Source organism: Xyrauchen texanus, chromosome 36, assembly GCF_025860055.1.
Source record: "Xyrauchen texanus isolate HMW12.3.18 chromosome 36, RBS_HiC_50CHRs, whole genome shotgun sequence".
NCBI classification, from domain to species: domain Eukaryota; kingdom Metazoa; phylum Chordata; class Actinopteri; order Cypriniformes; family Catostomidae; genus Xyrauchen; species Xyrauchen texanus.
Window position 1 is genome coordinate 8,454,898 of NC_068311.1, and position 23,707 is coordinate 8,478,604.

The 23,707-nt window shown below is 36.7% G+C and overlaps 1 protein-coding gene across 1 annotated transcript in view; it reads right to left on the reverse strand.

The window, feature by feature from the left end:
• Nucleotides 1–21,475, reverse strand: part of LOC127629994 (multiple epidermal growth factor-like domains protein 6) — a 60,341-nt gene extending 38,866 nt beyond the window's left edge. The window contains exons 1-6 of the mRNA XM_052107356.1: nucleotides 21,315–21,475; nucleotides 18,664–18,798; nucleotides 15,963–16,072; nucleotides 15,725–15,829; nucleotides 4,500–4,622; nucleotides 542–664 (exon numbers count right to left, since the gene is read on the reverse strand). Of these exons, the coding sequence (XP_051963316.1) occupies nucleotides 542–664; nucleotides 4,500–4,622; nucleotides 15,725–15,829; nucleotides 15,963–16,072; nucleotides 18,664–18,798; nucleotides 21,315–21,400 (682 nt within the window). The 5' untranslated portion in view covers nucleotides 21,401–21,475. The remainder of the gene's footprint in view (nucleotides 1–541; nucleotides 665–4,499; nucleotides 4,623–15,724; nucleotides 15,830–15,962; nucleotides 16,073–18,663; nucleotides 18,799–21,314) is intronic.
• Between the last annotated feature and the right edge of the window lie 2,232 nt (nucleotides 21,476–23,707).

Sequence of the window (23,707 nt, forward strand, 5' to 3'; positions counted from 1 at the left end):
ACAGATGCCCCCTGCAGCGTGGTAGCTCATGCCAGTCCAGACCAGAACAAGACCTCACTTGGAAAAACCTCTTCATGATACACATACAGTACTGTGCAAAAGTCCTTGGTACATAAGACATAAAAAAAACATTTGTCTAAAGATGGTTGTTAATGTCTTCAGCTTTAGTGTCAAAAGGAAATATACATTTCAGACTCCCAAACGTTCCTTTTGCAAATAGAGTAGAATAGGTGAACAGGGATGCCTGCAACAGATGGTTTGACCCCCAAAGAGCCCCTCACTGAACATCAATTCAGTCTGGGACAACATGAAGAGATAGCTTAAATACATACACAACTGTGGAAAACTCTCCAAAAAGCTTGGAACATCATATCTGCCAACAACCAGGTTGTCTGTCCAGGTTTACTTAGTAGAATTGGTACTGTTTTAAAGGAAAAAGATTTAGCTATTTATGTTTACAGTACTATGCCTAAAACCTTTGCACAGTACTGTATGTGTGGTTTGTGAGTATGCATACCTGTGTGTGTAATAATGATCTTACCTATGCATGTGCGAGCATCAGCATGCATGCGGAATCCCTCGCTACACTCACAGTGGAACGAACCAATTTTGTTAACACATGTCTGCTGACAACCACCATTCAGCTCCTTACACTCATCTATATCTGTACAGAGAACACATACACACAAGCAGCAAATGAGTCAAGGTTCTTCACTTATGGCTGTTAAATTTGATTTGACCTAGATCACCCAGAGCAATGGTAAAGATGGTAAAATCAGGTTTATTTGATGTATGCCATGGAACTGAATGTTTACCATATTCATATGCCATAGTATTTATCGAAATACTATACATACCCAAAACCACATGATAGTGCTAAGGTATGTTTTGTTACTTTTTTTAGTGCAGGCATAAAGTTCAGCAAGAATGTTTCAGTATATCAGGCTTATTGTGTTCAGTGCACTTGAGTTGTCGTAAATAGTAAATGTTTAGCTGTCAATGTAAGGAATGTGCTAATACTGGAGATTAATGTTGACCAGCCATATTTCACTTCATCCATTTTTTTAAATGTTTTAACAGATGTTGTGCTTTAAGTAGCTATGAAGGGAAAAAGAGAGAAGAGGAACAAAGAAAAAAAAGACATTCTGAGAGAGCGTGATGTTCCCAATCTCTGTCATTAAACTTTGATGGAATACAGTTTAATCCCTTTTTGGCAACATAATACACATTTAGCACTTCATCAATATTCACTGTTAACTCATTAATTTTGACATCATACTGTAAGATTCTTTATCTGTTTAAACACAATATGACGTCACAGTCATTTCCCTGTTTTAATGTGATTTCTGTCTATCTAATCTGTCTAGAACAGAACTGAGCTGTCAAGGTAAATGCAATCAGAACTCACCCTGAGCTAAGGTTTTGGCTTGTTAAATATTCTGTGAGGAAAACAGAACCTTTGTCACCTACATATCAAATGGTTAAACATTCTGATGACCATGTCCATTACAGTAAGACAAAATTCCAGAATGCTCTGAATGAAACGGAATGTTCTAGAATCTTTAGAGCACAGACATAGCTCAGAGAGCTGGTGGAAGATTTATTCATCGACAATTTGGCTATAAAATCTGCAAAATACATTGACACATGGTCTGCTTCCTGAATGCATATGTGTGTGAATACATATAATGTCCATGCACATGCAGCTTGTGTCCAAAATCAACACAACTTTGATATGCAGAAGTGAGCGATCTGAAATGTTCAATTAAACATCTATTACACAATATTAAATTTATATAAGACATAGTTTACAATTTCCTCAATAATACATGAGTGTTATCATACTCTTATGTATGTACACCAACAGAACATGTATGCAGAATAAACTATCTAGTTCAAGTGTTTTAACATACAGCCTGTCCCATGACAGCATTACTGAATGTGGTTCAATAGTGATAATTAACCCTTTTGACCCCAATTAATTAAATTACAGACATTTGACAATTTCCCACAAACCTTGAGCAGCCACAGTAGAGAGTATGAATAAAAGATATTTACAGTTCACATCACAAGAGACTCCTAAACTGAATTTAAAAAAAGTTACTGTAAATTTCTGGCTTCTAAATGCCATATTTTTACAGTAATTTTGCATAACAATTCTACACATAATTCCAATGAAATGAGAACTATATTGGGAACACTGGGACAAATCACCATGAAACAATGAAACAAAAATGATCCTAAAGGAAAGCTAATAGAATTCATAATCAATTGTAAGCAATCAAGGGATCAAATAAAAATATGGATAAATGAAATGACCATTTTCAGTTATTTTAGTAGATTTTCTGTTTATCCAGTTGGATCTTATTTGATTTCTTACAGACTGGTTACACATTATGGTAAAACTTTACAGTAAGGCTCCATTCGTAAGCATTAGTTAATGCTTTAGGTATGATGAACAAACAATATATTGTTTACAGCATTTATTATTTTTTGTTAATGTTAGCTAATAAAAATACAATTGTTCATTGTTAGTTCATGTTAGGTCATAGTGCATTAACTAATGTTAACGAACAAAACTTTTGATTTTAAAAATGTAATAGTATATTTTGAAATTAAAATGAACTAAGATCAATAAATGTTGTAAAATTGTTCATTGTTAGTTCATGTTAACTAATGTTAACAAATGGAACCTAATTGTAAAGTGTTTCCCAAAATATTATACTAGAAGTTCCAATAGAAACCTATTAGCATTCATCCAGACAACAAAACAATAGCAAAAACAAAAGAGAACTAATACATCTATTAATTCTAAATAATCAAATAATAAAATTATTTAAACGCAAGAGCTTATAGGTATTTTGTTTAGAGTGGGAAACTCACAATGCAGTCCAATCCGATTATCTTTTACAACATTGTGTAGTGTTGTGAGAGAAAATGGCCTAGCTTGCATTGATTTCCAAGTATTCTGAACACAGAATTTTATTGTAAAAATTACAATTGAATCTTGTGAAATTTTATACAGTAGTTTAGTCCCTCTCATCTCTCTTTCTCTATGTCTCTCTTTATTTATTCTCGCCCTTTCCCCCTCGTTAGAACCCATCATTCTTTACTGACAACACCAAGTTAATCTTATATCTTATATAGTTTTGTTCTGTGCAAAAAACTTTATGTGCAACTCTATGTTCTCTCTCTCTCTCTCTCTCTCTCTCTCTCTCTCTCTCTCTCTCTCGCTCTCTCTCTCTCTCATTATGCTGCCCACACCTGTTTCTCTCACCTGCATCCATTCAGTCAAGATGGACATGAGACAGCAGGGCAGATCATCTTTCTCACATTTACACACTAACAGCTGAGCTGGAGACATATGTAGAACTGTCTCAATCAGCACATTCAAGCACTTCTGACTTTCAGCTTCCCATCCAATCCATCCTACTTTCATCTCTTCGTGAAACCTAGCCCAGTTAATGCCATAAACAAGCCTATTTTGCAATCACATTCACAGCACAGATAACAAGACAAGACCTGGAGGGGGATATCATTCACATAAGAGCTTTACATAATACTAGTATTGAAAGATCTGGTTATTTTTATGGATGGATATTTTATGGAACTTCTAAGTTTACACTTTACTGCTATTTGTTTTTATATATGAGTACTTTGGGCTGCTTTACAGGATTCTGATATTAAGTGGGTTTATAATCATTCTGATTATAACTTTCTACATTGTATAAGTTTAAGCATGAACCTGAAAATATGAAATATTTTGTCAATTCTACATGCAAACCTGTAAAAATTAATACTCTAGCTTAAAAGTAAATGTTATTTATGATTGTTTGTTATTTTTTACAATATGTCATCATGTTACCTAAAGTAGAAAACCTTTTTCATATTTATTTGCTCATTTTAATACATTTCACTGGAAAAATAAAATAAGTAACTCTTACTTAACCTTTCAAGGCTGGGGTTCCCAGCTTGCACTTGGCTTGAATAATTCATTAGCTTGCATTGTTTTACTGTTTGCAAGTTTATTAACATTGTTTTTATTCTTCATTTTGTTGTTACATTTGGTAACTTATTGTTTTGTGGAGTCTTAAGTTCATTTTCTACTCTAAATTAGCTTTTCATGATCAAAAAAATATCTGTTGATTGTCACTGTTATGATGTTTTGTGTTCCAATGGGGGCCTTGGAGTCAAAAAGATTGAAAACCACTATAATAGAATACATAGTATGCATTAAATTTCCCTGTGGGAGGCTTCCATATGTCATTTGGTACATGATTAAATGTGTGTGAGGAAAATGCAAAACGTGATGTTCTAATATGACGTTTATTTAATTTTAAATAAGTTAATACAAACACCATGCATTTCATGTTATTACATTTACAAAATTTACAAAAAGTTTAATTTACTCAACCACTTTTTACAATATTACGTCATAAAGTTAAGTAGACTTTACTTTTTATACCATTAAGATTTACTTTTTTTCAGTGTGCCCTCACCTTGGCAAGATTTCCCATCAGCTCCTAGTTTACTGCCATCAGGACACTTGCAGTTATAACTGCCAATGGTGTTACAGCATGTGCCTTCACACCCTCCATTGCTGTGTGCACACTCATTTATATCTGTAAAGAAAGAGACAGAGAAAGACAAATATGAAAGAGCATTGAGAATCCATACAGTGTGTAACAATGTTTGACCTGCTTATATGTAAGTTAATTAGTTAATGAGGTAATGAGAGTTCAGTCTTAACGAAAGCAGAGTTCAGACTTATTCTTGAACATGTATGACATTTCTTAAAGCTGAATTGTGCTATTTCCTTTCATTATTGTGACACTTTCAAAATACACTGCCTGGCCAAAAAAAAAAAAAACCCCATTGGTATTTAAATAAGCAGATACTTATGAGCCTATGACTGGATTATTATTGCAGTGATTAATATGTTTCAGCTGGCAACACTTCTTTTAACCCTAACTGATGCAGTGTGTAGTTTCTCATATCCTAAACAACCATGTTGGAAGACGCATCCCTGGAAGGATAGTAGTGAACCATCAGCTTCGTGGAAGAAATGTGGTCTGAAAACAAATCTCGATTGATCGTGATCGGACATCACTAAAACAATTGGTGAAGTCCCATCATAAACAATCGACAGTACTCACGGCTGTTTAATAGTGAAAGTAAGAGCCTAGGCATATTCCAGGACGGCATTGCCAAGATTCATCAGGCTCAAATTGTGAAAGAGTGGTTTAGGGATTTTCACACATGAATTGGCCACCACAGAATCCTGACCTTAACCCCATTGAAAGTCTTTGGGATGTGCTGGAGAAGACTTTACAGAGTGGTTCAACTTTCCCTTCATCAATACAAGATCTCGGCCAAAAAATAATGCAACTCTGGATGGAAACAAATGTTGTGATGTTGCATAAGGTTGTCGAAAGAATGCCAAGACATATGCATGCTGTAATCAAAGCTAAAGGCAGTCCAACAAAATTTTAGAGCGTGCAACTTTTTTTTGGCTATGCAGTGTTTACTCGAGTGTTTGTTTGAGATTCCCATTTAGCCCGAAACAGCAACATTGGCTCAATAGATGGCATGAGTTTGGAGTGGGACTCTCTGTTTTTACACCAGTTTCATATGGGGGCGGAGTGTTCAGGGGCCATATCATGTCAGATTTGACTGCTGATTTGAAATAAATTCTTTGATCACAATCTTGATTAGCCATTTTGGATGTTTCGGTCTTTCCCCATTCAAATAGTTAGGAGCTGCTTTCGCATGCCACTTGTTTACATAGAACAATAGCTGCCCAAGAGCATCCCAAAGATGGCCGCCGGTGGACTGACTTGCTAGGAAGACTTTGATAGTCCATAGAAACATAATAATTATATCATTAGAAAGCTGAGACTGTCCACCACCTCCCTTTCCATGTGCTTACTTTCAATGTGATATAATTATCAAGTATATTCCTTGCAGTAATTTCCTCAGTGAGAACCTCCAGCTTTTGTCTACTGAATTCTTGTCTACTGTTTCTTCTCTTTTCCCTCATATCAAATTAAATGTTGTCAAATGATTACCAGTTTGAAATTCTCCTACAGGTAGTGTTGTTAAACTAAGACATTTCACGCACTTCACTTTTAAAAAAGAATTATTTTGAGGTGATTGCTACTTAAATATATTTATAGATATCATAACCATTTTCCAGTGTTGAAATATTGAATTTGTTGTATTAGACAAGACAACCTCATGATCAGGCAAGTATAAACAGACAATGTCAAAGCCTGTCATTTTATTCTTAAGAATTGTTTTTAAGAATTGCACTTACGAACTTATAATTTATCATAAGAACTTTATTTTTCTTTCTTAATACATTTTTGGGAATCCAGCCACAGTTTGTAAACAGTCATTATTTTTGCACTTCCTTTAGTCGATATACTTTATTCTTTCATTTCCACTTTTTAGTATAATGTACTTAAAAAAAACACAATTATGCCAAATGGCTTCTGATATCATACTTTACCATCAAACTGGAGCATAGCTTTAGCTATTTATTTTATCTCTCAATATATAGTATTCCCTCTTTTTTAATATTACTTCTATAATAATGCTATTAAAGCAACAAAATAATATTATTTACACATCTGAATTTTCCCCACCTGTTAAAGACTCACTGTAATAAATTTCCAGTTTGATAGCTTTAAATAGCACATTTTGTGGCCATTTTAACAACATTGCAAAAAATTACAGAGACACACACAAACTACACAAACAAACATACTAATGCAAACTCCCAAACAACAAATGCCAGCAACAGCCAGACTCAGATTATAAACTCAAGCTGCTCAAAACAGCTGTCGGCTCAAAGTACTTCTTCAAGTACAACACATGTTAACACACAAGATGTTTCAAGTGTGATGAGTAATTGTTTGGAATGCAGATGTGCAGATCAGTCAGCTGACCCTGACCCTGAAGTGTGTGGGTCAGAGGTCAGGTTTTGCCTAAATTGTGTGGACTGCAAGCATTGAAAAATGTGTTTTTCTGTGAAGCCTCGGAAATCAAGGATGGGTCGCCATAGCAAAAATCCAGGCCACACCCACACTTGGTTTCTAAGGCAACACAGCATCACCAGATATGTGATCTGACTCTCAGTCAAGCAACCATTGACTTCATGACAATGACCTTGAGCCACCATCCCATAATAATAAAGAATAAGTGCTGACAGCAACGTTTATATAAAAAGACTGTATTTTGGTAATCAAATTAATTAGATTTTGGCAAGATTATACAGGCTTTTTTCCTCCATTCCAAAAAAGAAGAAAAGACAAGACAAAAAAATGCTATAGAACATGCTATAATTCAATTATTACAGGGAATTGCGCAAGAAAATAAGTGATTTTGCAAGACTTGTCTGTGTCCATATTTGCTAAGAATGTGTGATAAATCTATCCACACAGAGAACGAGGTCTTGATAAGGGTTAACATACACACACACACACACACTCACACAAAACCACATGCACGTGAGAACAAACATCCACTCCACCATCTGTATAGTCTGTTCAGGTCACTGCTGTACATTCTCACACCTGGTGATCATTCTCTTTGTCTTTCTACATCTAGATCTGTTTTATATCCTGCTCTCTGTCATCAGTCTTCCACTGGCTCTCTCACTTTTGACAGTGAGAGAGATTAAAGATGAAAAACGCCCAGACATAAGAGAACAAACAACGAGAATAGAAAATCAGAGCAATGCAAGAAAAGGTGAGACTATTTGCCTAACTAATATGATTTATGAAACCAATTATATAGAGAGAAGTGATACATATGAACTGATTTACATAATTGTATGGATTTCTGGCCAGAGAGATCAGATGAAAAGATTGCATAGCGGCAGTTAAGCTTGACTGATGTGTTCTACAGACTGTGATGGACACAACCCCTTACAAGGTCCCAACATTGTGTCTTTTTCTGTTTAGAAGTAGATAGGAGGATTATTGTCACAGTTAGTCCTTTGAATTCAAAGCATTAACTTTTTAAAGAAGTCCTCTCACTTACTGTAAGTCCTGGATCTAAAATATGCAAATAAGTCTCAAAGAAAAAAACCATTATAGACTCTCTTTCTCATTCTTTGCCTTATTTCTGAACACATGGTAAAGTCATTGGTTATCTCTCAGGGTTATGAATGTTTTGAGGAAAAGCAGCCATGTCTCAGGAATATCCCCTGTCCTATCACTGGGAGAGCCTCCTTAATGACTTAGACAGAGTGGTAACAAAACTTTAAAAACTTTAAGCTAACAATGTGCCTAATATCTGAGAGAAAGAGGAGTTTGTGATGGTTCTCTTTTGACTTTTGAAAAAAGAAATATGATAACAAATGAGTGGCCGAAGCTGCCTCAGACATAATTAACCTAAAAATTATTAAGTAATAAATAAGTAATTTTAGATGCAACCACTTACATTCAAAAGCTTACAGTATATGGCAAAGGTAGTATCAAGACAAAAATTTATGAATGATGTAATATGTTCCAATACTGGCGTAGTATCTAACTACATACTTTCCGATCCCCATTGAAGAATGTACATTTAGATTCTGCCTCCATTTTATCTAAAGGCTACAATATATTCAGGTGTACCAGGTGTGAGCAGTTTGTGGTGGATTTCACATCTGACAATGCACATGTGTGGTGAACAATTTAAGTTGGCAGATGTGCTTGTTTCTGACCCTCCGGCAGTAACTGAAAATGAAATGTTTGTGCATACAGACGTTATGACTGTCCATCTCTCAACATGTATAAGCACATGTCTTCTGACTCCAGTAATTCCACAGATCACGGCATTTGATCCTGTTTATTATCCAGAATAAACACATATCTAATCCAGGCCACACATTCAGACATCGCTTTTTGTCAACCAGAGAGAAACTATAAAGCATCTGGAAGCCATTCGTGCATTAATTAACCATTTCTGCAATAAACAGATGATTTGTACACTGCTGCCAACAGATTGTTTCAATAGATGATCAAATATTTAGTAACAGATTTCTCCTAGTTTAAAGTAATGATGAAAGGGACTAATTAGGAAGATAAATTAGCCACAAATTACCATTATATAGGTAGCCCAATAAAATATGAAGATTCACAAACTCGACAGCCTCATGTAAGAAAGAAAACACAATGAGTTTTGTTTCAAGACTTAATGTGCTGCCTACCTATACAGCATTTTTGGGCATAGGCAACTTTGAATACACAATTTAAATTGTAGTTCTTCCTAAAATGGTTCTAGAGAACTCTACCATGTTGACTTAATATTCTACTATATTGAAGCATACACTGATGAGCCAAAACATTATGACTACCTGCCTAATATGTTGTTGGATGTCCGCATTCCACCAAAAGAGCACCGACCTGCCGAGACATGGACTCTACAAGACCCCTGAAGGTGTCCTGTGGTATCTGGCACCAAGACATTAGCAGCAGATCCTTAAAGTCCTGTAAATTGTGAGGTGGCGTGGATTGGACTTGTTGGTCCAGCACATCCCAAAATGCTCAATTGGATTGAGATCTAGGGAATCTGGAGCCCATAACTTCATCATGTTCCTCAAAGCATTCCAGAACAATGTGTGCAGTGTGGCAAGGCGCATTATCCTGCTGAAAGACGCCACTGCCATCAGGGAATACCATTGCCATGAAAGGGTGTAACTGGTCTGCAACGATGTTTAGGTAGGTGGCATGTTTCAAATTGACATCCACATGAATGGCTGGACACAGGCTTTCCCAGCAGAACATTTCCCAGAAAAAAGGTATAGATATTGATCTAAACCACTGGTGTCATATGGATTACATTTATACTGCCTTTCGGTAGTTCAAAAGTTAATGTAATCCTGTGTTGAGGATAGTGTAAACGTGTGTGGCTCATGGTCCTGGGCAAATGGGGCTCGAGGATTGAGACGAGCTCGAATCGGTTGGTTTGACGGATTAGCCCATGCAACTAACAGGTGAACCCAGAGTGAAGGGGCAAGATGGCCTCTCGAGCATGCAAGCCCAACCTGCGATCGAACGGGGGCCCTCGCTGCATTCGGCAGGAGGAGTCCTCCCGAGCTTCAAACGGGAGAGCCCACGATACAAATAAATGTGAGAAGCTCACAATGCGTTCAGGCGGGAGAACCCTCACTGCGATGGGCAGGTCTTTGTCGGCTGCCGTGGTTGTGGTACAGATGTGGAAGGAATGGCTTGAGTAAAAGTTTTCTTAAATGCCGGATTTGAGCAGGATGGATTTCAAGTGTTTTTGGGACCAGAATCTGCTTGATTTACTGATTTTTTTTTTTCGGCGACAAAGAGGGGATCTAGAGGGGTTATGGCTTGGGATCCTCTGTATGTAGGTAATGTGCTATGGGAATCCTACTGACATAAGGTTCACATGGTGGTTCGAACAGGTAAGCCCAGCCTGCGTTCAAATTGGGGTCCTCCTCCATTAGAAACGGAACAGACATCACTGTGATTCGAACAGGAGAGCCCACGGCCTGGATGTGGTGACTCTCGCTGCATTCAAATGGGAGAGCCCTTACTGCGATTCAAACGGGAGAGCCCATGCTGAGTTTGAACAGGAGAGCCATACTGTGTTTGAACAGGAGAGCCGTACCGTGTTTGAACTGGAGAGCTGTACAGTGTTTGGACTTTAGAGCTGTACTGTGTTTGAACGGGAGAGCCGTACTGCATTTGGATGGGAGAGCCGTACTGTTATTAGTACAGGAGAGCCGTACTGCGATTTGAAAGTGAGAGCCCGAGGCCTGCACATGGTAACTCTTGCTGCATTAGAACTGGAGGCCTGTCACATGGCCCGAAAGACGCCAACGTAGCGGTGCTTGGACAGCACATTTACGCTGTTTGCAGAGTAGTGGGAGTTTTTCACATGGCCCGAAAGAAACCACAGTTGCGGCACTTGGACAGCGCATTTGTTCTGTTTGCAGTCTAGTGTGAGGTTTAGTCACACATCCTGAAAGACACCACAGTTGCGGCACCTGGATAGCATATTTGTGCTGCTTAGGGATGTACTGAGCCAATAGTAAACATGGTAACATGGTAAATTTAGCGAATGCATTAAACTAGTTTTTTGACAGATTAAATATCTGGAACATGTGTGAAGCAATGTCAGGATATGTGCTTGCATGTGCATACATACAACGTCATTTAAAGTTGTGGTTTGTCATGAAATTAGAAGGCACCAGAAACTAAGTACCAAGATAAAAACCGCAAGTAATGCAAGTTTTCGCAAGTAATGCAAGTAATTCCATTAACTCTGTATTATTGGCCTGGGGTGACTCGTCTCTCTTTGACAAAGACGTATGAATAATTCTCGAAGACTCGATGCCACGTAGAGGTAAGCAGCTGTTTATATATGCTTACTCTGGCAGTGTGATTGGTTGGATTATATGAATTTGTTGCTCCTGAACCTTGTTAAATGAAACTCCATTTATGTGATTTTTGGAGCTTCAAATTTTTATACATTTGGCAGACTGCTTTTATACAAAGCAAATGCTGCCTATCATTCACTTGCATTGAAAGGACCTACCGAGCTGATTTAAAAATCTTTAATATCATTTTTTTGCTCCTAGACAGCAATAAGAATAACAAAGAACAAAAGTCTCTTGCTTCTCAGATATTTCTTGCAAGACCAAAGTAATCCTCTATGTATTTCCTATGGAGTCTCAAACTGTGCTCAAATTTGCCGAGATACCAAAGTCTGCAATCAGAAGTCATAGATTTCAGCATGAATAAGACTTCACATCAAATTCTCCCAAGATCAAATGATCTGAGCCATACTGTTAACATTATTTTTCTTTTTTTAGCTCTATACTCTCACAGTATGTCAACAACTTTCTTAGTTGTGTCTATTTTTATTTCTCAAAAGGAATTTTAGAAGAAACTTCTGTGTCACCTCAAAGTTCTCCACATCTAGCAGCAGCTTAAGTATTCCAGTATGATTTTCTGGCACATGTGTCCAATCCTCAGTGTCTACACTGATCACGGCAGTGCTGTCGACCTTACACTGACAGAGTTTAACCAGCAAGATCAAAACTTCTGCTGCAAACATGCCAATGATCCATCATTAGATCTGACATTTACATGCATTTCATATATTCAACATGCACCTTTATGCAAATAGAGCATGACTTTGATGTCTTCTCAAAACGTTTCAGGACCAGAAATCAAAGTAAAAAAGAAAAAGGGCTTTCTGTTGTGTGGCCAATAATGTACAGTAAATGTGTGCATAAGCCTGTATGTATGTGTTTTAAAGGAATAGTTGATATAAAAATTCTGAAATGAAAATTATGTCATTACATACTTCTGACATAGTGCAGGATTTTCAGTGAATAACAACTAAAATTTTGATTGTTGTTGATTGTTGCTGTATAATTTGGAATATAGTGGAAAAGTCGTATCAACCACTTTTTAATACCTTTATGGCATCTTTTTTAGCTTTATAAGAAAATAAGAGTTGCCAGACTGGCCATTTTCTTCGACATTAAAATAATTCACCTTTAGTGTTCAATGGAAGAAAGAAAGTTGTATGTTTGGCATGACATGAGGGTTAGTAAAAATAATTTTGTGGGTGAATTATCCTTTTAACACTGATTTAGAAAGCTATGATCAGTTTAATACCTTAATCCTAATACCTTGGCCTCTTCTTGCGATCTCTCTCTGTATTTCATTGGCTGTGGCTCATTGTCCATCTTTTGCTTGTCGGGACAGTGCGCACACCTGACAACAAGACGTCTATATATCAAGCAGTTTTGAAAACTGCCGCAGTGTCTGCAACTCGTTTCGTCCTGTAGCAGGGGTGCGCACACACAACAAGACTGCTTCTTGTGAGATCCGAGACTTCTCGTCGCAGACCAGTCACTCAAAACATCAAAAGAGACAAGCTTGAGTCATGTAATGTATGAGCTACGTCAAAACTTTGGGGCCAAAACAGTGATTTTAACACATAACAGACAGTTAAAAAAGAATCATGTATCTAAGTATGTCATTTATCATAGTTAATTTGAATGTTCCACTCAAAAAGCACTGGGGGCCTCAGTGTGTACTGGCTAACATAAGGCATGTGTGCATGAAAAATTCTTCTTTTGTTTGAGCTGTGGTTGGTTGTGAAATATCTGGGCCAATACTGATCCATGCATCCCTATATCCTATGGCTTCAGAAGACTTAAAATACAGTGCAGATCATATGGCTAATTTTATGGTGCTTTGTGGTGCCTGACACTATGGTCGCCATCCACTTTTTATTGTAAGGAAAATTAGTAGCCTTGACTTTTGATCTGCAGAAGAATTTTTAAAAAGTCATACAGGTTTGAAATGATATGATGAGCAAATGGTGACAGAATCTTCATTATTGGGAACTATTATTTAGTTAACAGTATTCTCTCTCACTCTCTCTCTCTCTCTCTCTCTCTCTCTCTCTCTCTAAGCACTGAGGTGAGCAGTGGCCATTAAACACGGCAAATCAATTCAACAGAAAAGGCTATTTGAAAGCTAAAGCTGAGTTAGACTTCAGTGGCAGAGAGTTTTCTATTGAAAGAAAGCACTTCAAAAATAGTTTAACACAAATACACATACACACACACACGGTTCTCTGTTAAGTTAATGAGTCTACCAGTCCAACATGGAAAAGACATTTTTCAACATGGTCATTTTTCACTAAATGTTTTACAATCAGCTCTCTGAATTTCCAAGACGTTTTAAGAAATTTTAATTTTAGAAACTCTGAGAAAGCATTTTTTGAGCATAAACTACCAGCTCAGCACAAAACCACACTGGATCCCAGAAGGAAAACTGCTTTAGACTGCTTTATGGCTGGATCACACAAAGAAACATCTGCCTAAACATAGAGGTTTAGTTTTACTGTAACAGGTAAGAAAAGAAAAGAAAATCTCATGTACATACATTTCTGTGTGTGAGACTGCTCTAATAATTAAAGTCACATATACTCCAAATTTCAGTTCAGAATGAAATGCTACAGGGATGAAAAATCACAAGCCACATCTAACAGGAACTGATGTTTCTCCTGAGAAAAATACCCCAGTAATCTCACTTTTCAGAGTTTCAGAAGACAAAGCAACAAACATGAGCTTAGAATGGCCAAGATGGTCAAGACGATCATAAATCAGAGATTTAAAGGGATAGTTCACCCAAAAATTTTAATTCTCTCATCGTTTACTCAACGTCATGCCATCCCGTATATGACTTTCTTTCTTCTACTGAACATTTTTTTAGAAAGATATCTCAGCTCTTTAGGTCCATACAATGCAAGTGAATGATGTCCAGAACTTTGAATGTCCAAAAAGCATATAGAGGCAGCATAAAAGTAATCCATATGACTCCAGTGCTTAAATATATATCTTCAGAAGCAATATGATAGTGTATGTGAGAAACAGATCAGTATTTAAGTCCTTTTTTTCACATTCTTAAGCTTATATTTTTGCCAACATATATATTATTCACATTCTTGGTGCATTTTGCCAGCTACTGGCCAGTGAGGAGAATTAATAGTAAAAAATAACTTAAATATTGATCTGTATTGATTGATTAAATATTGTTTGAGCAGAAGAAAGAAAGTCGTACACATGATTATGGTGCAATAATGAAAATTTTTGCATGAACAGTCCCATTAAATATAAACATTTCCCATCAAATTATTCCAATCTCAAATTATCTGAGCTATACTATCCACATTAATTTTATAGCTCTATATTGTTGCAGTATGTGTCAATTTAAATATGTCGTAAAGAAACAATATCTAATACAAAGTTTTTATTTAAATGAAGCATAATATTTTAAATAAGTCTCCTTAGCTATGACGAATCACCTCCAGAGCAATATTTTTTATTATATATTTGTTGTTATAAAAGCAACTTCCTCTAACAACTGCCGAAGAAAACATGAAGAAACATTTCAAGCATAGTACATAGGTTACTTTTAGTTGTTCAAACTACCCACAGACTACATACACACTCATTCAGGCTCTTTTGACACCTCACAGTGTGAAAACCTCACGTGTACTGTCAAAACAAACCGGCAGTGAAAGATACAAGTGAAAGTCTAAAAAAACAAAGTGACGTTTGCCTGGGAAAACTCACCCTTAATACAGTCACACTCTCTCACACAAACGCACAAACACACAGATGGCAGACAGAGGGTAAAGTGTGTGGGAGGGAAAGATCCAAGGGCATCAAGCTTCAAAGACACCAATTAACCTCTTTAGTAAAATCAGACCCCTATACACACACAAAGTAGGGACTTCCATTGTTATCGATTGTTTAGTACTGAGCTAATGGTATTTTCTATGCCCTAATGCAACCTAAACCAGAAGTCTTGTTGCATTTATACATTATTTTGGTTGACTGTTCCTCATAACGATTTCAGTATGTACAATCCCAGAGGGGACATTTGGACCTCATAATGTAGGAAAAACCTGATGTAAATGCACTGCCCTATAAATATACAATGCTCTAATGTACAAATACATAAATACACATGCATAAACACATACATGGTTTGTCCCAAGCACCTAACCTGAAATATATCAGTAAAACAGCCAATTACAGCTGACTTCAAACATTATTTGACCTCAAAAGTCAATTCAAGAAATACAAATGCCACTTGGGATGCATATTCATTAGCTAAAACTTGCAGTAAATCCCCTTCAAACACAGATACAGGCTGATTTCATGCCTCACCGTATTGGCAGCGTGTTCCCTCAAACCCATCTGGACACTGGCATACCTGGTCACCAGTCTCTGAACACTTGCCACCATTAAAACAGGTAACAGAATTACACACTCCTGTAGATGATACACACACAAAGAAACCATTATAAATGTCATGAAACTGTGTAAATCAATGCCACACTTTATCAAAGGTGTGCTTTCTACTCCTGAGCCACAACACACACACATACAGTGTTATGTAACTCACTATGCCAACAGCCTCTCTCTTCTCCTCTCTGCATCCATCCTGGGCAGCATCTGTAGACAGTCTGCATATCCATATTATAGACCTGCCTATATACAGTATAATACCCTGTCCTGAAACAGAGAGATGGGCAGCAATATAATTAACAGGTATTTTACCATTATACTGTATGTAGTGGTTGACCGGTGCAGCTTTTTTTAAATGGCAAATGCGGATATCTACAGTGTAAGGTAGCCGATGGACGATATAAGGCAGATATATTATGAGTACTGTAAATTAGGGCTCTTTTAATCATTAAAAGAGCCCTAATTTACAGTACTCATAATATATCTTGTAAAATTTAATGTGTTAAAGGAATTTTCTGGGTTCAATACAAGGCTCAATAGACAGCATTTGTGGCATAATGTTGATTACCACAAGAAATAATTTTGATCAGCCCCTCCTTTTCTAAAAAAAAAAAAAAAAAGCAAAAATCGAAGTTGCAATGAGGCACTTACAATGGAAGTGAATGGGCACGTTTTTGGAGGGTTTAAATGCTGAAGCGTATACTTTTATAAGAGCAATTACATGAAATGTTCTGTTAAATCTTTTGTATTATTTGAGCTATAATGTTGTTTACATAGTTGTTTTTATGGTAGTTTTATGGTTTTAGGGTTTACATTGTTACCTTGTCATAGCAAGAAAGTTACAAAATTGGATATAACTTTACACAGAAAAGGTTAATAAGTTATTTTATCATACTAAAATCATGTTAATGTGCATTTTTATTGTTTACACCTTGCGGCTATACTCTTGAAACAGTGAGTATTTTAACGGTACCAGATTGACCCCATTCACTTCTATTGTAAGTGCCTCAATGGAACCCAGATTTCTGCACTTTAAAAAAAAAAAACAATTTTAAAAATGGGGCAAGTCTGAAATACATTTTTGTGGTAATCAACATTATGCAACAAATGCTGTCGATTGAGCTGAACTTGTATTGAACCAGGAATTGTCACGTCTAACCTTGTCTTGTTTTACTGTTTCCCCTTGTTTTCCATTTGTGTCCCTTTCGTCACTCCATAGTTTTCACTTTCGTCCCTTTCGTACCTCCACAGTCTTGTTAGCTCTCGTGTTTCATTGTTCATTGTTTCCACCTGCCCTCGTTAGTTTCCCATTGGTTTCTGTTCATCACCTTATGTTACTTTGAGTTCTGTTTGTTCATTGGTCCTTTCTTGTATTTATACCCTGCCTGTTTGTTCAGTCACTGTGGATCGTTGTTTGTTTGTTGGTGCATGATGTTTGTTAGTGAATGTTTGAATGTCGTGTATCCTGCTCTGTGTTCCCTTCCCGAGTTCTTGGTTTATGTTTATTTCCCCATTGAGGGTTTTCCTTTGTTTATTCGTTTGTTCATTTAAATAAAAGTAACTGCATTTGGATCCGCACCTCTGCCTGTCTTGTCCTGCTTCCCGATTCGTGACAGGAATATTCCTTTAAGTGTGATTAATTATACAAAAAATAAGGCGTTAAAAATTAACACAATTAATTATGCCACCGTGCGTAATAGCCACAATGAAAGTATTTTCATACCATGAGAGCAATTTAAGCTTGATGTACATGTAACTTTATGTTATGAGCCGCATCAGCAGGGGGCAGTCAGCATGCCTAAACAAACCTCACAAGTAGCTCAAAATAAGAGGCTGTCACACAGGACACATTTATGACATCACAAAAGAATGCAGGGTTCTCAAGATGCAATTTTCAAAAGAAGTTTCAAACTACTTTTCACTTGAAACAGCATCCTAGAAACGTGGCGTTTATTGCCGTGAATACCTGTAAGACACACCAAAAGCATCTGTCTGATGGCATGTTGTGTAATTGATTGGATTAACATTTTTAATCGATTGATATCCCTTGTATAAATTAACACAAAAATTTTAAATGAAATTCACATAACATTGATCAGATTAATTCAACTCTTATTTCACACAAGATTTAATAAATAAAAAAAATCAATAACACAGACACACACACACAAAAAGAAAAACAGACAAATGCTCAAATGTTATGTAGTATCATTCCTTGAGATGACAGATAGTAATGGCCACTGCCTCTTATATCCTTACATTTGATCCAAAACTAATTAGAAGCTCCTATAATTGTGTATTTTATTTTCTCCAAGCTCTAAAACAACATAAGTTCACTGAGCCATAATGATGTTTTAGGTGGGTTAGATGTTTAGATGTCCAGTCCAAAACATTTTTAATCTAGCTAACAGGGAAGCAAAGGCAGTTCATCTTTATATTTATGTTGTTTTGGTTCAGTGCATTCAACAACCCCAAAAATTGCAGTTAATGCATTGGATGTTGATACAATGCAAATGCTTTAGACAGTGTGGTAGATATCGTGGTCCAACAGTTTTTAAGTGTATGATATGCCCAAAATTATGAGTAAATGAGTAAATGATGACAGAAATGTCATTGTTGGGTAAGTTATCCTTTAAGAACACTGGTGAAACTGGCTCAATTAAATGGCAGAGGGTGGGTCTTTTAAACAACCATTGCTTCTATTGCTCTGAAAGTAATGGTTGTAAGATCATAGATAATTGCTTGAGGGGAAATAGTCTGGAGTATATAAGCTATGATGGAATGGTTTAAGCAATGATGTCTGTGAGATGTCTTATGGGGTAATAATGTTATAATTCCTATATTATAAAGTGTCTCACCTCCTCTCGTACCCCATACACCAGCGCTGAGAGGAACAGCCCTGCCGCCACACCTTCACCATTCGTGTGAACGCCTGAACGCACGGCTGCTTCACACCCAGCATAGACATCTCCTGCTCTTCACACACATTTAGCCTGAGATAGAGTATAAGAGAAAGAGATTAATTAACTACACATATGCCAGTATGACGGTTGTTTACTTCTAGGGCTGTATACACCAGCTGAGCATCTGCCATGATTGAGATGAATAGGAGAGATAAAGGACAACACTCTCCGTGTATATAAGAACTCATGAGACCACAAAGTCCTTTTACTCATCTTCACTAATGACTGACAGGTGTCCAGCACGCATGTGATGTGCATATGACCATAGACATTTTTTGTAAAATGTCTTTTGAAGAACTCACACACATCAAAACAACACTGATCACAGAAGAACATGTATGTGGGTCAATATGCATGTACCCTGGCTGTCAACTGACAATAAGCAGACTTTGGACACCAATATTAACACATTCCCTAACTAAAAACTGAAATAAGTAATATTGCAGGTTCAATGCAAGTTAAGATCAATAAAAAACTCATCCCTCCTTTTCTTTAAAAACAAAAGCAAAAATCTGGTCTACGGTGAGGCCCTTACCATTGGAAGTGAATGGACAATCCGCCAACATAAAAATACTCACTGTTTCATAAGTATAGGCACAAGACGTAAACAATATACATGTTAACATGATTTTTGTGTGATAAAATCGTTTACTAACCTTTTCTTAGTAAAGTTACAGCCAATTTTACAACTTTGTTGCCATGACAACCTATCACCATAAACCCTAAAAACAACTATTTAAACAACTTTCCAGCTCAAATAATACACATTTTTTAACAGAAGAATTAATGTAATAAATTACAAGCTTTACATTTCTGCCTTTAAACCTTCCAAAAATTGGCCCCATTCACTTCCATTGTAAGTGCCTACATTTTTGTTTTTTGTTTTTTAAAGAAAAGAGTGGACGAGACAAAATGTATTTTTGTGGTAATCAGCATTATGCCACACATGCTGTCGATTGAGTTTAACTTGTATTTGAACCCGGAATATCCCTTTAAACAAAGGGAAAAGATTGTGGACTTGTTGCATTTATCATCATGTCCTAAAATGTTAATAAGTTGGTGGTTGTACACACTCTAATGATGCTTTGGCATTATAGAAATAATTCAAAACGTTTTCGGTGCTGTGGAAACCGCACAATCAAGGATGTTTGATGATCCAAGAACATGGTGAACCACATGTTCAGGATTAGTTCAACACACTTTTCCTAACATCCATTTTTCACTGAGCTGGAACTGGATTGAAGTATTTCTTGTTGATTCAAAGGTTATTGTACATGATGAACAGCTCATAGCATGAAATTTCACTGAGCATACACTAAACCTTCATAAATGCATTAAGACTACAGTAAAAGTATGTCATATGCAAATCCATCAGTGACATTGTGGTTTAAATTCTTAATTTTTAGGCCCCTAGTGTGGTGACTCTAGGCACTTCCTATTGAGAAGGTTGTGTTCTCTCAAGTAATTTTTTCTGACCATCTGGGCTTAATACAGCACATCCTGAGTGAATTAGGGGGCTCTCAATAAACTGCATAGTCACACACCGGATTAGCCCTGGAGACAGTGTGTCAAAAACTCAGCGAGGGGTTGACTCACAGGCCAGATTCATGCTCTTAGACCCGCTAAAAAAAACAAAACAAACAGCCTATTTTTTTAATTTCACCCATTTCAATTTAATAAATTTGTAATTAATTTCTGTAAATATTACAATATATATATATATAACTTTTGTGTTTGTTTGTTTGTTTGTTTTTTGCGTCATATAGGCCTATGTTGTATCATTATATTCGACTTCGTATATGAAGCTGGGTTTGGCGACACCCAACGGGCAATTAAATCAATGTTTTAAACTTTAGGCAATTTATTTAAAACAAAAAACGAAGGGAAGAATCCAAAGACAGTTACTTATAGGCTTACTTAAATTAAGTAATTAACAAGTTTAAAATAAACTCAAGGTACAAAAAGACATGGGTCAATTTGCATAAAGCATTTTACATTTTCACAAACAAGCATGTGACGCAACAAACAGATTCCCTCAGAACGTTTCCTTAACGTTTTAATAAACCCGTTTCTAACATCTAGGAACGTTCTATTTAGGTTTTATTATTTTAAAACCATAAATTAGCGTCTTCAGAACGTTCAGGGATTGGAACCAAGTATTGTTTGCTAAGTTAGCCTACTTGCATGTCCAACAGATATGTTTGTTTGTTTGTTTGTTTTTATTTGATTAGATTCACATTATTGTATTACTGTATATTTTGATATGCTTATTATTGTTGCCTGTTATTGTATTGTTGCTTTGCTTATGTGCAATTTAAAAAAGAAAAAAGTTGTTATGTTATTTAAGCACATTAGCAGTATTATAATAACTTTTAGTGAATTGAGTAATCATTAATTGTATTAATAAATTATTAATATTGAAAAGATCATTGTTAGCCATTGTTAGAACGTTGTTAGCCATTTTTTATTTTGTATTCTTAATAATTAAGTTCATGTGAAAAGAGACTTAAAACTTTCAAGCCAATATGAGAATACAATTCACTCACATGTCCGGCTGCAGGTCCACTGACGATGATGCGCCGTGCAGATAGACGATCACACAGCAGAGCAAAAGTGCCACGGAGCAGCACATCGTTTAAAACGACACTCCTCGGGGCTGGTGGTAAACTGACGCAGGGAGACGTTAACAATGTCCCGGTCCCGCTGGTTTCACGGTTCAGACATTCACTCAAAGGGTCACTTCATCATTCAATTGTAGGCTATTTAATTATTTGAGTAAAAGCTCTAAATGTTCACTTAAATTTCGCAGCTGAAAGAGTCGAGCATCCTAGTATCCTACACTTGGAGCACACGGAGTCAAACTGGATAATCGCTCAGCGCTCTTCCCACTTGGAAACTATTGGACACTATTGCCAATACATCCCCCACCGAGACCACGATGGAAACACCATGCCACACACCACAACGTGCTTCTACAACAGCACTTTCCAAGCTTTGTTTGCTTTTATAATTATACATGAACTCATTAGATGCGGACAATTCAATGTAAATTATATATATATAATTATTATAATTTTTTTGTAGCAGTAGAAGTAACTGTACCTCATTTTCAGCAGGAGTTGTCAACATTTAGCTTAGTTTAAGCTTATGTATGTAATGTTTTCAGCTTTAAAATACTTTCTTTTATCCCTACTTAATATGCAGTGTCAGCCAATCATAGGTTAATTATTTTCTTGAAAACTGTAAACACTGTTTCTCTGTGGTGCGATAAAAATTGTGTTTGTTTTGAGCAACCTGCTTAGACCCACCCCAACAACATTACTCAACCAATGCCATGAGCTGGGGGCGGGTTCTATCTCTTTGTTTTAATAACTGCAGATGAGGGGCATATTCAGAAAGCAGTTTTGAAAACATTGTTTATTTTTGCAGTTCCATTCGGTGGCGCCAGTGTCACAGAAATAACATAGTTCATCTTAAAAGCTGGAGGGTACATAGCCCCTTAGACTCAAGACAGGGCGGGATTTTTTTTTACTGAAGTAGTTTTGTGTGCCCTGGTAATAGTTCGCTGTGGCAGGGCGGAGGGCGGGGCCGGGTCGTGATCCTACACACCCGGTCCCGTACTAGACTAATCAAGCCTTCGAGAGGGATAAAGGTCGACTGCAGAGGATCGTGCGGGAGAGAGAGATCGTTAACGGACATGCCCGTCATGTGTGTGTTTGTCTTTTAAGTTTGTCATTAAAACTATTATTTATATTATCAAGCCAGTTCACGCCTCCTCCTTTCCATTGACTCCTTTACATTTGCGTTCCCTTACAATACGTTTTGCATGCCCTCGCAATAGTTTGCGTTCCCTCACAATAACGTTTGCATGCCCTAGCAATAGTTTTGGTTTCTCTCGCAATAAATGTACTATGGTTTACTACAGTGATCATATTTTATCCATGAAACCATACTGATAATACAGGGAAACCAAAACTGGTAATAAAAAACAAAAAATTGTTGCTATGGTTTTACAAATACCATACATAGTCCTGCACATTGGCGGGTACCTGCAGGCACCCAACGGGTGAACCGTTAATATTTGATGTAACATGTTGAAAAATATTTACATTGATATTTGCGGTACGGTTCGGGAATCAATAGGCATGGGCAGAATGAGGGTCAGATACCCAAGGTTATTTTTTAAATGTCAAATAATTTTCATCTTTCTCATATTTTTTGTGTTAATTGTCACCACAATGTTAGGTTATGTGTCTATTTTCTTAAATCCTCCAACTCAGAGTGCCTAATGTTAGTTTGATTGCTTGTGTGATGTGAGCAAATAAAAAAATTGCGGGCGCGGTTTAGATCGTGCTCTTTATGTTAAAGGGATAGTTCTCCCAAAGATGAAAGTTCTCTCATCATTTACTCACCCTCATGCCATCTCAGATGTACGTATATGACTTTCTTTATTCAGCAGAACACAAACTAAATTGTTTAGAAGAATATCTCAGCTCTGTAGGTTTATACAATGAAAGTGAATAGCAACCAGACCCTTAAAGCTCCAAAAATGAAATAAAGGCAGCATAAATGTAATCCATGTGACTTGTGAGGGAGGGAGATTGAGAGAGAGAGGGGACATTAAAAATTAATCAAGTGAATTTTTGATTTCAATGTGCGGTTCAGCGCTTCCGTAATCCAGCGCCTGTTTTCATGGACCAACAAATTAAATAAGCACATCATCAATAGCAGAATTCATATTCCTGGCAGTGAATACCATCAAACAACTAAATAACTCCGTTGTTACACTTGACAACGAATGAAGCATATCACCTTACTAGAAATTTTACCAGAGGTGGCCAGCATAATGAGGAGATGATTTAGGCAAAAAAAAAATAAATAAAAAAAATGGCTTAGGACATTATTTTAGGAAGGTGACGATATGTAACCTGAGGTATAT